The sequence below is a fragment of the Ochotona curzoniae genome, unplaced genomic scaffold (assembly GCF_017591425.1).
Source record: "Ochotona curzoniae isolate NIBS_2020 unplaced genomic scaffold, NIBS_Ocur_1.0 contig_2294, whole genome shotgun sequence".
Classification (NCBI taxonomy): domain Eukaryota; kingdom Metazoa; phylum Chordata; class Mammalia; order Lagomorpha; family Ochotonidae; genus Ochotona; species Ochotona curzoniae.
In genome coordinates, this window is record NW_024465405.1 from 5,907,801 (window position 1) to 5,924,326 (window position 16,526).

General features: G+C 62.9%; 1 protein-coding gene across 1 annotated transcript; it reads left to right on the forward strand.

The window, feature by feature from the left end:
• The first annotated feature begins 401 nt into the window (after positions 1–401).
• CAPN10 (calpain 10) lies at positions 402–9,617 on the forward strand. Its single transcript, XM_040972380.1, has 12 exons — positions 402–540; positions 2,165–2,296; positions 3,392–3,588; positions 4,317–4,534; positions 6,561–6,699; positions 6,959–7,125; positions 7,242–7,522; positions 8,074–8,276; positions 8,357–8,612; positions 8,829–9,055; positions 9,147–9,192; positions 9,326–9,617. The coding sequence occupies exons 1-12, from the start codon at positions 412–414 to the stop codon at positions 9,353–9,355; spliced, it is 2,025 nt and encodes a 674-aa protein (XP_040828314.1). The 5' UTR covers positions 402–411; the 3' UTR covers positions 9,356–9,617.
• Positions 9,618–16,526: the final 6,909 nt, after the last annotated feature.

A 16,526-nucleotide genomic window follows, 5' to 3' on the forward strand; every position in this document is an offset into this window, starting at 1 on the left:
CCGCGCCCGGAACCGCCATCCCGCGGCTCCTTCAAGGGCCGGAACAGGGGTGCATCCTGGGAAGGAGAGGCGCCCTGCGCGAGCGGCGCTGCACGGCGGGATCTGTAGTCCGGCGCCCGGTGGCGGCCCCCGGAGCCCCCCAGACGGCCCCGGCCGCGCTGCACAGCCCGGACGGGCACGAGCCTCGACCCCGCCCTGTGCCCGCTGCCCCGGAGAGCCGGCCGGGCGGCGGCGCAGCTCCGGCCGCCTGGTCACGTGCCCCCGAGCGACGCGCCCGGTTGGTTGCTGCCCGGTGGGCGACGGAGCCCCCAGCAGCCGGTGGGCACCTGCGGCCCACTGCCCCGGAAGACCCCGGTCGGGCAGCGTCCGCCCTGCGTTCGCCGGCTGCAGGTGGGAGTCCGGGCGCCGGCGATGCGGGCGGGCCGGGCCGAGGAGCTCTTCCGGGACGCCGACTTCCCCGCCTCCGACGCCTCGCTTTTCTTCAACCTGTCCACCCCGCTGGCCCAGTTCCGGGAGGACATCACGTGGAGGCGGCCGCAGGTGCGGCTGGGGGCCCCGTGCGCACCCCGGCCCGTCCCTCGTCGCTCGGGTGCCTTTATTGGGGTCTGGGTTGGGGTCTGATAACTTCCCTGAGAGAGAGAAGAGCGGGGCTGCCTGCTAGCAGGCTGCGAGGGGTGTGCCTGTTGACCGCTCCCGGTCGGGTATCCCCGGGAAGGGGGCAGCTATCTAGCTCCTGTCCGCAGCGGGGGGCTCCGGAGGCTCGGCCAGGGCGCGCTCTGCACAGAAGCTGGCTCCAGTCGCCAGCAGGGGAGTGTTAGGTGCCCAGGAAGGATACTGGCGAATTCGCTGCTGGGGGTCCCCAGCTGGGGTGCGCACCCCACCATGCATGCATGCAGAGTGCAAGTTGGGGTCCTTCTGTGCAGTCCGGGTGTGTGGGAGACCCGAGAGCTAGCGCGGATGGTAGAACTCTGTCCGCCTGAGTTCCGGTCCGTGGACACGCCGCCTGCCTCTCTGGTGTTGTCAGTTGAAGGTTGACTGGCAAGAAAAGCGGTGGGTGGGTCTCTGTGGCGGCTGAGACCAGCACAAGGAACAGTTTTCCGGGGCTACGATCCCAGCCCCCAGGCCAGGCGCGGGTCCTGTTGGCAATGTGTTCTTGAAGACACAAAGCACAGCTCTGTGGCAGTGCCACCTGCACTTCCAGCTGGAGGCGGCTGACCAGGAGCTCAGAGGGATGCCCGGCTCTGCAAGTGGTATGGCTCACCTGCCCCAGCCCAGCCGCTGGCTCTGGCCCCAGGGGGACACCCAGAGGCACCGTCTGAGGTGGCTGGGAGGCGGGATGGGCAGAGGCCAGGGCAGGAAGGGCTTATAGGCCAGGCCGATGGAGGTGAGGGGTGCTGCATTAGACAGTGGGTTGTAGGGCTGCGGGAGGCCAGCGAGGGTGGTAGGGCAGCAGATGTTTGAGTCTGTGACCCACCTGCTCCTGTTTCCTGGATGGGAAGTGGCTGGCGAGGCAGGTGTGCACGCCACTGCAGTGGACCTGAGAGTGAGGGCCTTGGGCCGTCATGACAGTTGCTGGAATGGGGCAAAGCACACGAGTGTGCCCCACAGAGAAGCTTAACCTCTGGCTGCTCGAGTGGAAGATGAGGCAGGGGCAGAGGAAGGATGGAGGGGACCTCATGACCTGCAGCCTTGGCCCTGAGCTGGCGTGGTCTGGGGCTGGAAGGGAGAGGACTGGGGGTGCTGGGAGGGGCCTCGGCGGGTGCGGAGGCAGGAAGCTGGCTCTGAGGCAGCCCTCGGAAGAGGTTGTCTGTGAGGGAACTCTGGTGGGGTCAGCAGGAGGGCAGGAATTCCAGTGGTTTCTGGTGACGTAGGAGGGAGATCACAATGGCATCGAAAGGGGGAACTTGGCGTTCTGAGCGGAGCGAGAGAGGAAGGAAGAACAGCGTGGGAACACGGGCATGGATCCTTGCAGAGAGCCAGAGCGACCCCTCCAAGTCTGGGGCAAGTTCTGACCATTGAGCCTTATCCTGAGCTAGGAGCATGGCCAGCCCGCAAGGTGGACAGAGGTGGATGCCCTGGCCCAGCAGGCATCCTCGGGAAGCTGGCACCTGTCTCCTGGCAGCCAGTCCTTCCCACAGACCCTGAACAGCTACCTTTGTTTCAGGAAATCTGTGACTCACCCCGGCTGTTCCCAGAAAACCCCCAGGATGGGCAGGTGAAGCAGGGACTTCTGGGGGATTGTTGGTTCCTGTGTGCCTGCGCCGCCCTGCAGCAGCATCGGCACCTCTTGGAGCAGGTATGGCACCCCGGCCAATGGCATGACCAGGGTGTGGGCTTGGAGTGGGTATGGTACCTGGCTGGTGATGTGAGCTCACTGGGGTGCAGGCTTGGAGCAGGTGTGGCCTGAGCTCACCGGCGTGCAGGCTTGGAGCAGGTACAGTGCCCTGGCTGGTAGCGTGACCTCACCAGGATGCAGGCTTGGAGCAGGTGTGGCCTGAGCTCACCGGGGTGCAGGCTTGGAGCAGGTGTGGCCTGAGCTCACCGGGGTGCAGGCTTGGAGCGGGTACGGTGCCCCTGCCAAAGGCAGGACCAGGGTGCAGCCGCTCTCTGCTCCCTGCCTGTTGCTATCTACAGCAGGTTCCCCTGCGAGCAGTGTCCAGGCCCCTGGGCCCCACGCGGCCTGTGATGCTTAGTGGGAAGTATGAGGGCACGAAGCCCAGACTGTCACCATCCTCAGGGGACATCCCACTGCTCTGCTGTCTTCTGAGCTCGAGTGGTGTGGGCAGAGCCCCGTGCTTGGAACAGGACAGGCCAGAGGGCACCTGACAGAGCTGACCTGTCTGCTGGCAGTGTGCTGCTGGCAGCCTCCCAGCCACAGGCCCTGGGCTCATCCTTCCCCAGCAGCAGGCGTTGGTGTGGGCAGCTGGGGCACCTCCACGAGGCGGTGGCCACTCAGGCAGCAGGTCCCAGCTCCTGGTGCTGTCCCTGGTAGCTTTGGCCTTTTTATAAACAAGAATGCGACAGGGAAGCAACAGGGCCACTGGGACCAGGGCCTGCGTGGTCCTGGGGCACCCTGGACCTGCCATTGGCAGGGGCAACCAGCTCTACTGGCCTGCTCGCTGGCCCTGCAGCATCCCATGTGTTATGGATTCAGGTTCATGCTTATTTGGGACATTAGGACATGGTGGGTAGCAACTCTGGGAGTTGTGTGGCCCCGCAGTCCTTGCACGACACGTCAGGAAACTTTGCCTGCTGTGGGTGAGCATGCTGTGAGCCCGGCTTCTGGCTGCCAGGCCTGGTGGAGCCCACGTGGGCAGCAGGTGCTGAGGGCCCCCCGCCAGCGCCAGGAGGCGCCTGTCTCATGCTTTCTTCCCTCTCCCATGCATGGTAGGTCGTCCCTCCAGGACAGCCGAGCTGGGCCGACGAGACCTACCGGGGTGCCTTCACCTGTCGCATCTGGCAGTGTGGACGCTGGGCGGAGGTGACCGTCGATGACCGTCTGCCTTGTCTTGCAGGGAGACTCTGCTTCTCCCGCTGCCGGAGGGAAGATGTGTTCTGGCTTCCCTTGCTGGAAAAGGTCTACGCCAAGTACGTGTGCCAAGCGCCTGGCCGGCCCTGGGCTTTAGAGGCCCTGTGGCACAGGGGTCGGCCTCAGGCTGGGACTGGGTGACCACATGGACGGGCCTAGGACCCCGCCTGCCACCTTCCACCCTCTCATCAAGTCAGCCTGGAAGCACTGCCTCCCCATCCTCCATGTCTGCCCCAGGCACACCACACTCACCCTGTATCTTGTGGCCACCGGGACAGGCAGCCTCTGCTTGTGCCTGCTGAGCGAGGCTGCGGTGAGGGCCACGCCCAGGGCACCGCGGGCTTCCGTGGGGAGAAGCGTGAGGAAGGGAAGCTTGCTGGCAGCATGGGGGATGCTGAGCCGTGTGTGAGTTCAGACACCTCACAAGGGTTTTCTGACAGAAACACCATTGTGGTCTCACGGGCAGCAGCACAAACTCACCTTTAACTCTGTCCCCTCAGGCCAGGCTGTGGCTCCAGCCCTGAGTGGTCAGCTCATGAGTCGGAAGGCACAGGCGTCTCGCTCGTAGGCTGTGCCTGTGGACGGCCATGGGCCGAGGCGCGCAGTGAGGCCGGCTGGTGGTGTGGGTGCCAGTGTGGGTGTGAGCAGGGGCAGGTGTGCACACTCCAGCTCTGCCTTGCACTGGGCTCAGGTGGGCTGCTGAGGGCACTGCGGAGGCCACAGGCCCTGGGAAGAGGGCACCTCGCCACATGGCACCTCACTCTGTGCTGCTTGTCCCAAACCCTAGGGTCCATGGGTCCTATGAACAACTATGGGCAGGGCAGGTGGCCGACGCACTGGTGGACCTCACTGGTGGCCTGGCAGAAAGGTGGGACCTGAAGGCCTTGGCAAGAGCTGGTGACCAGAAGGACAGGCCCGGTGGCCCAGAGCTGCGGAGTTGTGGGCGGCTGCTCGACCTCAAAGACAGGTGCCTGCTCAGCTGCTTGGTACTGAGACCCAGGCCAGGTAAGCTGGAAGGACACAGGGCCTGTGCCTGCTGCACACTTCAAGGGAGCCCTGTCCTCGGGGCCCTGGGTGTGCAGTGTCCCTTGTGTCCCTGTGATGGGGTGGACCCTGTCCTCGGGGCCCTGGGTGTGCGATGTCCCTCGTGTCCCTGTGATGGGGTGGACCCTGTCCTCGGGGCCCTGGGTGTGTGATGTCCCTCGTGTCCCTGTGATGGAGTGGACCCTGTCCTCGGGGCCCTGGGTGTGCGATGTTCCTCGTGTCCCTGTGATGGGGTGGACCCTGTCCTCGGGGCCCTGGGTGTGCAATGTCCCCCGTGTCCATCTTCTCTGGTGGAGGTGGTCCTTTCTTTCGTGGCCTCTTGCCTGGAGGAAAGCCTGTGTTGTGGCCCCGCTGCTGGGCTCTCTGCCCAGGAAGCAGTGGTTGCACAGCCTGGCCTGTGTGTTATCAGCTGGTGACCACACAAGGGCCACCCCATTGTTCACTTTCGTAACCTCATTAAAGTTTGTTAAAGAAAGATTTTCATGAAAGGAGAGACCACTGCAAGCTTCTTAGCACAGTTTTCCGTTTTTTTCCTGTAAATATCTGGAATATTTCTTTATATTGTTTATACTGTTTTTTTGTACTCATGGAACTTATCAACATCTTAATTGGTGAATGCACGTACTGTGGTTTTCTTCCTTTTTAAAGACGTTTATTTCTTTGTTTGAAGTAAATACTGGAGGGACTTCCTTTCCCTAGCCTGTTCCCCAGACAGTGGAGGTTGGGCCAGGCCAGTGCCAGGCCTTGCATCCATGTCTCCCATGTGGGTGGCAGGCTCCCTGCTACCTGGGCCGTTTTCTGCTGCTTTCCCAGTCGCCCTGGTAAGGGAGGGCAAGCCTGGGCCTGAGCTGGCACTCACGTGGGTGCCTGCCACTCAGCCAGCAGCTCGACTCACGGAGCCACATCCTCTTTGTGTTTTTGGTTTGTTTTAAATTTTTTATTTACTTATTTGAAAGACTCAGACAGGTCTTACACCCTCTGGTTTACTCTGCAAGTGCCTGCAGCATCCAGAACTGCACCAGACTAAAGCCACGAGCTCCATCCTGGTCTCCCACTGGACATGTCCCAGGTTCACACTGGAAGGTGGAGGCAGGCAGAGCTGACTGGAACCTAAAGCCACCGGAGGGTGCTGGAGGCCGGTCGGCAACTCAGTTGTTTTTGAAGATTGGTTTATTGAAAGTCAGTTTCCTGGATAGCTGCATCAGTCAGGAGCTCCATCCGGGTCTCCCACATGGGTGCAGGGACTCAAACACTTGGGCCATCCTCCACTGCTTTTCCAGTGCCTCAGCAGGGAGCTGGATGGGAAATGGAGCGGCTGGGACATGAACCAGGGCCCACATGGGATGCTAACGCTGCAGATGGCAGCTTTACAAGCTGTGCCCCAGTGTCTTACCTGGGGCACCAACCCCCAAACCTGCCATGGTTGTCCTGCTCCGGCACCTAATGCTGGCTGGTTAGAAGCATCATGGCTGTGAGTACCCCTGATTGTAGTTTCTTATTTAGAGTTGCTTTGCAAATGAAAGTCGGTCAAGGTTATGACCACCAAAGCTGACTGGAACATGCTAACCTTCATGCTGCCCCACACCTGATCAGGGCTCAGTAAAGGCCTGGTTCGCTGCAGGCAGACACTCCAGTGGGCCCCGGGTGTGCAGTGTCCCTCGTGACATTGCAAGGCATGCTCCTGCATCCTGCCACTGTTGCCCTGGGGGAGTGGTACTTTACTTGGCTCCTCGGGCTTTGGAGATGCTGCTGCTGGCAGCTGGTCACTGGTGCCCATGGCAGGACAGGGATGTGACTGGACCCCAGAGTGGCAGCTGTAGGGCAGCGTCCCAGCATATGTGCTCTGCGTGGGAGCTCTTATCAGCCGGGAAGGCACGGCCCCGTGTGTGCATGCTCTGGGTGGGAGCTCTTAGCCGGGAAGATACGGCCCCGTATGTGTGCTCTGCGTGGGCTCCAGGGTGCTGTATCTGAGCGTCTCCTCACACAGATGCCGGCGAGCTGGGCGAGTTCCACAGCCTGGTCATCTCGGACGTGCAGGAGCTCTGGGGCCAGAGCATTCGGGTGCTGCTGCTGCGTGTGTACAACACCTGGGGCCGACACTGCTGGCAGGGGCGCTGGAGAGAGGGGTGAGTGCCACCCACCCAGAGTGCCCTGGCCCAGGCTACCTGTCAGCCAGCGTGGCTGTGCCTAGCCAGGCCATGCAGCACCTTTTCATGGGCTCTGAAGTGATCTGGAGCCTGGAAACTCTTGGCGGGTGTAGACCCCAGACCCCAGCTGCCCCAGGCACCCCCTGTAGCTAAGCATCATGGGGCTGATGGGCACACGAGGTCCTGAGCCCCGGAGGGGGCCCTCCAACCCCACCCCGCTGAGATGGCCTCGTTGCAGGGGTGAGGGGTGGCGCCAGGTGGAGTCCGCACAAGAAGCCGAGCTGCTGTCCCAGCTCCAAGAAGGAGAGTTCTGGATGGAAGAGGATGAGTTCCTTAGCGAGTTTGATGAGCTCACCGTGGGCTACCCAGTCACCGCCGCTGGCCACCTGCAGAGCCTTCACACAGGTAGCGGGTGGGTTCAGCACAGCTGCCTGGTGCTGGTGGGGCCCCTGGGTGACCCTGGCACAGTCTGGCAGTGCTGAGGCCAGGCCAATGGTGACACTGCCATGTTCTTGTGCCAGAAAAGGTGCTGTGCCACACGCAGGCGCTGCCCGGGGCCTGGGTCAAGGGCCAGTCTGCTGGAGGTTGCCGGAACAACAGCAGCTTCCCCAGCAACCCCAAGTTCTGGCTGCGGGTCCTGGAGCCCAGTGAGGTGTATGTGGCCCTGCTGCAGAAGCGCGACAGGCGACCGGCGGACTGGGCGGGCCGGCACCGGGCACCTGCGGCCAGTGGCCTCACCTCACAGAGTTCCACCAGCCTTCCTGGCAAGGACTACCCAGCTGTGGGCCTGCACATCTGGAAGGTAATTGCACCCCAGCCTGGCCCCTCACAGCCCAAGGAGGCCTAGCAGGTCTCAGGGGCAGCCATGCTGGGACACAGGTGGCTGTGGGCTCCCAGTCTGCTCTGCTGCTCACTCCGCAGGCTGTTGCCCCAGCTGGCCACACATTCAGGACTGGTTCCTGAAATGGTTTCCTGGAAGGCCTAAGAGAGACAAAGAGAGACAGAGCAGGGCCATGGGGCTGGTGGCCGTGGTCAGGGCGGCGGTGCTGTTTGCTTGCTCACGGGCGTATTCGTTAGTTTGTGTGCCCCACTGGAGTGTGGTGGGCCCACCCCGTGGGCGCTGGAAAGCTCTGTGTGCAGCCGTATTGAGGGGACACAGCCCTGTCTGGTTGGATCTGGGACTGACAAGCTGGGCTTGTGGCCATTTCCAGCCAGCCCGTGAATGGAAGCGGTGACCAGCAGGCCAGGGTGCTCCAGCTGGGACCATGAGAGGCCGTGTCCTTAGGCAGGGTAAGAGGTCAGAGGTCAAGGACTGGTCACAGCCTCTGCTGAGTGCTGGCCTGCCCTTGGCAGGTGGAAAAGCAGCGAGTGAGCCTGCCCAGGGTGCTGTCTGTGCCCCCTGTGGCTGGTACCGCGTGCCACGCATATGACCGGGAGGTCCACGTGCACTGTGAGCTCTCGCCCGGCTACTACCTGGTGGTGCCCAGCACCTTCCTGAAGGGCGTCGCGGGGCAGTTCCTGCTGCGTGTCTTCTCCACCGGCAGAGTCTCCCTCAGGTGAGCGTGGGGCGGCTCCCGTGGTCCCAGGGTGGTGGTGGCCGTGACTGCAGCGCCCTCCTGTGGTATGTTTCTGGCAGTGCTGTCAGGCTTGTGGCCAAGAGTGCCAGCCCCGGGGCAGCAGTGGCCACCGAGTGGGAGACTGTGCGGCTTCAGGGTTCCTGGCGAATTGGCCAGACAGCAGGGGGCAGCAGGAACTTCGCCTCCTATCCCACCAACCCCCGCCTGCCTTTCTCTGTGCCCGCGGGAGCTGGCCCCCGCTGCGTGCGCATCACACTTCAGCAGTGCCGGCTCAGCACCAGCGACCTGCATCCCATCGGCTTCCACGTCTTTCAGGCAGGCGGGGCCGGGATGAGGGAGCTGGGCGGGGTTAGGGCGTGGAGACCCTTAATGTGCCTGTCAGGTGGCTGGCTGGCTATGATGCACCAGTGGCCCATCTGTTCACAGGGGACCCCAGGACCTGGGTGGTGGCTGGGGCTCCAAGCCGGGAGGAGCCCTGGGGTGGTGAGGGAGGGTGTGGCTGCCACTCAGCTCTGGCCCCTCTTCGTCCAGGTTCCAGCTGACAGTAATAGCAACGGCGACAGTGAGGCCCTGCCCACGGCCACGCCCCCACTGCTGCTGCTTCAGGAGCCACTGCTGAGCTGCGTGCCACACCGCTGCGCCCAGGACGTGAGCCGGCTCTGCCTGCTGTCTGCTGGGACCTACTGGGTGGTCCCATCCACCTACCTGCCAGACACAGAGGGGGCCTTCACGGTGACCATAGCAACTAGGATAGACAGGTGGGGGCCCAGCATCCATGCACACCTGCCGCCTCCCTGCATGTGAGCCTGGTGGGAGTGGGCAGGGATGACCGGAGTGCTATCTCCACAGGCGGCCCATTCACAGTAAGGAGACGCTGGAGAAGGTCCTCCAGGAGGTGCGTGTAGGCCCCAGCCTCACACATGGCTCCCCCTGAGCCCAGTGTCTGGGCTATGACCCCACGGGCAGCGCTTCTGGGGTCTGAGAGGCTGCGAGCAGACAAGGCCAGGGCTCGGGGTCTGCTCTCACAGGTCTCCTTTGTGGGTGTGATGAAGACCTGACTGGTGCCAGCCCAGGAGTCAAGGATCCGCGTTGCCAGCCTCATCACCCATGGCCCATGCAGACCAAGTGAAGCGCCTGGCCTGGACATGGGCAGCCCTGGTCGCAGCAAGGACAGGACCCAGACCGCTGGAGCATCCCCAGTCCTCTGGCTACACAGATGCCTCCCGTGGGGAAGCGGGGACCTGGCCAGGAGTCGTTTAGTGCTGCTTCTTGGTGGGGACGTTGTCAGGGTGAATGTTTATAAACGAACGCTGACACGGAGCGGTCTGTGGTCAGCCATGCTGCACGATGCCCAGGGTCACATTGCCTCCCGCCAGCTGCTGTGGGGCACAGCTGACCCTGAGCCTGGGCACACCCGGCAAGTGGGCAGTGGGGAGGGAAGGGGCGGCTTGGGAGACAGAAGGACCCAGAGAATGCCACTCCCTAGCTTTGTGGGCTGAGCCCCACAGAACACCGGATGTAGCCGTGGGGCCCGAGGCTGTGGCTGGTACCCGGTGGGGCGGCCTCACAGGGCCCCTTGGTGGTGTGTCTGGCCTGCCGTGTTCCTTGGTGGCTGGCACCCTAGGAACCTGCATGAGACGCTGTGGTCCTGCCAGCAATGCCCGTCCACTCCAGGCGTCTGTTGGTGGCAACCAGCCCCTCCCCCTGTGCTGCTCCTTCAGCCCCTTGCCCCAGGCTCCACCCCTCCCTGTGGTCCTGGCCTCGGCTTGGGGGGCAGCCACCCCAGTTCCACCGGCAGCTCTGCCCACTGTGATCCACATGCACTGACAGAGGCTTCCTCACTTGGGAAACCCTGCTGTGTGCCACGTGCGGTGCTGCCATGTGCCATACCTAGGGTGCAGACCATGGCGCCTGCAGCAAGCAGCTGGCCCCACAGGGCGGCCCCTAGGCCTGCAAGAACAGCTGTGACAGCAAGCCCCGTGGGCAGGCTCCCCACACTGCACTTCCCGCTGCCTGTGGGGGTCCCTGCACAGGCTCTAAGACGCCCGGGGCACGGGGCTTGCCAGGGTCGGCACTGTGAAGGAAGGACAGAGGAAGCTGACCCTGGCCGGAGAGCATGGCACTCGAGCAGCAGGGTCCTGCACGTGCGGATGCCAGGAGCCAGCACACCCGGGAGGAGCTGATGGCAGAAGCCGCAGGCTGGCCTGCCGAGAAGGAGGTCTGAGGACCCTATCGGAGGGACGCATGAGAGGCAAGCCAGTGGGGACACAGCCCTGCCTGCAGACCCGGAACCCCCACCAAATGAGTGGAGACTGGGGCACCCCATGTGCCCGGGGGTACACAGCCACCTGTGGGAGCCCACACAGCCATGAGCCCCAGGGAACGTCCCTACAGATCTCTCCACCCCACACTGGACATGGGGCTCATGGAGGAGACAGGTCATACTGTAATAGGCAACACGCCTGGGGTTGAGGATCAGAGCTGCCGGCATATGAGCTGTCTAGACCCTGCATGTGGTCACCGTGGGGGGCACAGGACACCCACCGCCCATGTGTGGTCACCGTGGGAGGCACAGAAGCACCCCTCCCTGTCCCTGTGTGGCCACTGAGGGCGTATTGCTGTCCTTGGGGAATTAGTCCTGCTCTGCTGCAGGGCCCATCCTTTGGCAGCCGGTCACCTTTCAGTGTCTGGGGTCCAGATCTGAAAACTGACTCAGGCACGATGAGGCCGAGACTGAGTGCCGAGGGGACCCAGCTGGCTGACCTTGGTACAGCTCCCATCACCCATCGCAGGCCCTCAGCCTCGCTGCTGTTTCCACCATCACCTCCTGGCCAAGGCGCTTCAGGGTTCTAACTCCATGGGCCTCAGCCAGCTGGGTCCTCCCTGGGCAGGCCTCATAGCCAGCTACCAGAAGGACAGCCCCATTGGTCCTTAACCCTCAGCCCCGTGGCCTGAGGTGACCCTCACCCTGTGGTGTGACCCCGTGGCCTGAGGTGACCCTCACCCTGTGATGTGGCCCCGTGGCCTGAGGTGACCCCCACCCTGTGATGTGGCCCCGTGGCCTGAGGTGACCCTCACCCTGTGGTGTGGCCCCGTGGCCTGAGGTGACCCTCACCCTGTGATGTCCTGTGGCCTGAGGTGACCCTCACCCTGTGATGTGGCCCGGTGGCCTGAGGGGACCCTCACCCTGTGGTGTGACCCCGTGGCCTGAGGTGACCCTCACCCTGTGTTGTGTCCCGGTGGCCTGAGGTGACCCTCACCCTGTGGTGTGACCCCGTGGCCTGAGGTGACCCTCACCCTGTGATGTGGCCCCGTGGCCTGAGGTGACCCTCACCCTGTGGTGTGACCCCGTGGCCTGAGGTGACCCTCACCCTATGATGTGGCCCGTGGCTTAGAGTTATGTGACCTTGGCCTCGTGGAAACATCCATTGATAGCTCCCACCAGGTGCTACCCCTCTCCCCCATTCAGCACAGGCTAGGGGCTTTTCCTGCATCGGGGGGCCTCCTGTTGACTTTGCTTCCTTCAGTTTCTGCCCCTCAGCCGAGGTCCTTGGAGCCCAGGCATGCTTGTTCCAACTTGTGCATGTGCCCCAGTGCACTGCTCCCTGGGCAGAGGGTGAGGCTGAGCTGCCTCTGTGCAGGAGGAGCTCCCAGGGAACTCAGGAGGAGGCCAGGCGGCTCCTCCCAGGGTCCCAGCAGAGACCCTTGGCACGGCAACCTGCTGGGCACAATGTGTGCCTGGGCCCATGGGGGTGGCCTGTCTGCCTCTGCCCCCAGCATATCCTGTCTGTGTGTGACCAGGCACTCCTCCAGCTGCCACGTGGGCATATCTGGGCTCTCTCCCATATGTGTGTCTCACTGCCCACTTCACTAGGCCCTCTGGGCACCTCGTGACTCAGCACCCGAGTGAATTCAGCAACCAAGGGGCCGTCACTGGCCCCGATGAGTGACCCAGTCCAGCCAAGCTGTCCACTCTCCTCTGGCCCTGGGGCAGTTTCAATAGCAAAGGCGAGGCTGAGACCAGTGGAAGCAGCTACTGGCCTGGGCTGAGAGGAGACCTCCACACTCCTGCGGACCGGGCAGGGCTGCCCGAGGGGTACAGTGGGCCAGCTGGCACCACTTCTCACGTGGCCCCGCACAGCGTCCACCAGGAGATGCTCTCACCCTTGGGCCTCGTGAAGGAGGACAGAAGCCAGTGCTGCCTGGGCCCCCGCTGGGCTCTGGCAGTGGCTACTCAGCACGCACCGCCCCCACCCCCCGGAGCTTGACACCTCAGCATCGAGACAGCCTGCACCTGCCCTGGTGCCCGCAAGTGCCTGCTGGCCCTGGGGGCCCGAGCCTCCCTCCCGTGCCGAGGGGTGACCGCCGCCACCCTGCAGCCTCTCTGGCTTGCAGCCATTCAGTCCATCACTCTCCCACTTTCCGCTTGTTTGCGGCGAGATGGATGGTTTACATGAAAACAGAGAAACCCAGCGTGTCTTTCCCCCCTCAGGATCCGGAGCCCTCCCCCAGCTGGGCGCCGGCCGGCCTCCAGGGATTGCTCTGTCTGGTGCTGGGAGTCGAGGACCAAAGGGCCGCCAGTTCCCAGTTCCCCCCCCTCCTAGCTGCCAGCTGTCCTCTCTGTGTGCTCTGTGGCAGGCATGAGGCATCCCTGGGTCCCTTTAGATGGACACACCCCACCTCCCAACACTGCTGTTTTGCAGGGGTGCAGCCCCCTGCTCCCTCAGAGTGGCCCCTGCAGCCTGTGTCCACACTTTCAGACTAGGACTGCCCTGAAAGAGAAAAGCTACTGCACCTGGCTCACTCCAACCCCATCCTTGGGCAGAGCACCCACAAGTCTCTAGAGCACCAATAGGCAGGGCCTGGCTGGCCCGTGGTGTCAGGGTGGGGTCCCTGCCCGTGTCCCCATGGGGTGGGGCCACTGCCCTGCCTGGTACTTGGCGGGAAGAGGCGTGCATGGCCTAGAACCCCTGGACAAGAAGGCGGGGCCGCTCCTGCCCTACCTCTTAGCAGACTTTGCCCTGCACCACATCAATCCCAGGGCACTTCCTGCTGTGGGTGTGGGCTGCTCTTCCCTGGTGGGATGGTGCCCTCCCCAGCCCAGCCCCCAGTGGCTTCCCCTCAGGGTCCTCTCCAGGCCCTCCCTTCCTGAGGCCGGCAGAGCTTCCCGGTGAGTACACATGGGGGTCTCCAGAGCGGGCCTGAGAAGCCCCTGAGCAGCCAGCCAGGGAGCCCACAGCCTCCAGGGAGCTTGGATCTAGGCTGGCGGCCCACCCAGCCAGCCGGCACTGGGGTTCCCACCCGCCCCAGCCACACCTGCTGCATCGCAGCAGTGTCCTCCTTGAGCCAGCTGGGCCTGCCAGACTGGCTGGAGGTGGCTCCTGGGGAGCTGAGCCCGAGGCTCCTTTGGGGACACCCAGGTCCTGGCCAGCATGCAGACCAGGCCTGTCCTCTACAGCCAGGGAAAGGCTGTGCTGTGCTCCAGGTCCTGGGACTGCTCAGGCATCATGCTGGGCCACTGTGACACCGGGCCCTCACCCTGTGTCCCAGCTCATCCCCGTCCTATGAGATCCATGAGGCCACGGACCTGCTGGGGAACAGCACGTCCTCCAGGAAGACCACAGAGTTTCTGAGCAGGAGCTGGCAAGCCAAGAGGGCTGAGTATGCAGCCGAGTTCTCCCGGCCACCCTGTCCCCCAGCCATGAGGCCCACCTGTCCACAGGTAACTGTCTGCCAATGAGGTCACAGTGGGCACATTGCGCAGTTGAGGGTGTCCTGGCCAGGGGTAGGCAGGCCAGGGCAGGGGCTGGGCACCTCAGGGAGTGGCCAGAGGCCTCTGTGCCAGTGTGGAGGGCAATACAAGCCATTGCCCTGTTGGAATGTGGATCTTTTGTGCTGGACGAGAGGAAATTGTTGCATGGTATAAGACAAAACTGACCAGTGTGTTTGAAAACTCGTGGAGGTGGAGGACTGAACACAGCCCTCCAGGTGGGAAGCTGGCCAGGTGTGAGCGTTGAGGGCTGGGGCCAGGCTGGGATACACCCAGCAGGGAGGCCCGGCGGGAGGAGATGACTCAGACAAGTTCAGGAGGTAACCTGGAGACACCCCTCCTCCAGGAGTATGGCCCTTCTCCAGTTCCAGCAAAGCCTTGGGGCTTTGAACATGTAACACTTATTTCCAAGCTGTCGGTGGGTCCCGTTCAGAAATGCATGACTAAGATGCATCGACGTTGCTAACTCCCTCACCAGCCGATGGGTTTCTGGTTCTCGTTGGTTTTGCTAGGTTCCTTAGGGTGTCTTCTCCAGGCTCAGTAGGGTCGTGCGACAATGAGGTCGCTTCCACCATCCCTGTGTTTTCCCCAGTCTTGTTCCCACTGGCGCCACCCCACTCTTTCTGAAAGCAAGCAGGGGTGAGAGCCCTGGCACGGGGCACCCCCTCCCACCTGACTCCCTTCTTTCATAAGAAAGTTTGTTGGTAAGATTTAGCTATTTGAGAGGCGGAGAGAGAGGGGTTTATCCACTTACTTACTTCCTGTATGGGCCAGAAGGAAGCCAGGAGCTGCGTCTGGGTCTCCCACACAGGGGCTGGGGGTCCAAGCACTTGGCTGTTGCACTGCCTTCCTGGCTGAAAGTAGACCAGCCGGGACTTGAACCTGTGCCCACATGGGAGGTTAGCATGGGAAGCGGCAGCGTAAGCTGCTACACCACAACTCTGGCCCCATGTAGAAAGATTTTAATTGTGGATCCAACCACTTTGACATAGAGTATTCACAATGTTTATTTCTCATATCAGCTTTGGCAAGCTGTGCCTGTCAAGAAAATTTCTCAGCCCCATCCAAGCAGTGACCCAGGTTTGCACAAAGCTGTATCTGCTGTTTGCTCTCGAGCCCTCTGAGGCCTACGGGATGCAGCTTGCCCTGCAAGCCCAGGCCTTGTGGTTCGGAAGCCCAGGCCTTGTGGTGCTGATAGCGGGGCTGTCTCTTGCCTGGGCAGGCTTGCTGCCGTCCTGTGCGTGGAGCCGACTCCATGGCCCTTGTGCTTTGGCAGAATCCTTCCCAAGGGTGAAGGGTGCCTGGCTGCCCCCAGGGGTCTACCGCCGGCTTTCATTGCCACCCTCCCTGCAGCAGGAGTCCCAAGGGAACTGGTGGCCACACTGCGGGCAGCTGGGACAAAGCAGCAGGCGCAGCAGGCGGCCCGGAGGCCATCCGTGCAGCAACTGTTAGGAAGTGAACCTGCCTGCAGCTGCTCGCTGGAGCTCCACACCAGCCCCGACCCTGCGGAGGTGAAGTCACAGCCTGGTGACCCATGGTGTGGACCTGGAGAACCCAGCGAGCTGCAGGGGGCTGAGTAGGGTCTCTGGTAACAGGTGCAATGCGGCACGGTACCCTGGGGAGAGGAGCTGAGGAGTGGGGGCACCAAGGAGAGGGGCTGAGGCAAGGGCAAGGCTGAGGAGAGGAGCCTGAGGAGAGTGGGGCTGGGGAGGGGGTGCCAGGGAGAGGGGCTGAGGGGGGCTGGCTGGGGTATCCTGAGGAGAGGGGCTGAGGGGGCTGGCTGGGGTATCCTGAGGAGAGGGGCTGAGGGGGCTGGCTGGGGTATCCTGAGGAGAGGGGCTGAGGGGGCTGGCTGGGGTATCCTGAGGAGAGGGGCTGAGGGGGCTGGCTGGGGTATCCTGAGGAAAGGGGCTGAGGGGGCTGGCTGGGGTATCCTGAGGAGAGGGGCTGAGGGGGCTGGCTGGGGTATCCTGAGGAGAGGGGCTGAGGGGGCTGGCTGGGGTATCCTGAGGAGAGGGGCTGAGGGGGCTGGCTGGGGTATCCTGAGGAGAGGGGCTGAGGGGGCTGGCTGGGGTATCCTGAGGAGAGGGCAAAGGAAGCATCCGCTCAGCCCGGTCAGGGCATCCATGTTGCAGTCATTCTCTTTACTGATTAGCGTTCAGAATAGTCACCTCTTTCCTGGGCGACTGTGGGATTTTGAGACTGCATTACAAGGTTTGGGGTTCGCATCCCTTAGGGCTGGGCTCCTGACTCGCCCTGTCCCCGCTGGGTGCAGGCTGCTAGGGGTTCCAGTTCATGTCTGTGAGCAGAATTCAGAGGGCTCCGCTTTGTAAGTATAAAGACGCACTGTGGGTACAGCCCCTTTCCCTTGAACTTGAGGACAGTCTGACCTTGGTCCTGTGTGCAATACCACGGCGCCCAGCAGCACGGGCACACTCACTCACCTTGTTCACTCTCCC

What these genes read in the sequence shown, in the direction of transcription:
- CAPN10 (XM_040972380.1), top strand. Translation starts at nt 412, where the DNA reads ATGCGGGCGGGCCGGGCCGAGGAGCTCTTCCGGGACGCCGACTTCCCC. An exon ending in CAGGGGCGCTGGAGAGAGGG is followed by an intron (nt 6,700 to 6,958) that starts GTGAGTGCCACC and finishes GCCTCGTTGCAG; the next exon opens with GGGTGAGGGGTGGCGCCAGG. An exon ending in CCTGCAGAGCCTTCACACAG is followed by an intron (nt 7,126 to 7,241) that starts GTAGCGGGTGGG and finishes TTCTTGTGCCAG; the next exon opens with AAAAGGTGCTGTGCCACACG.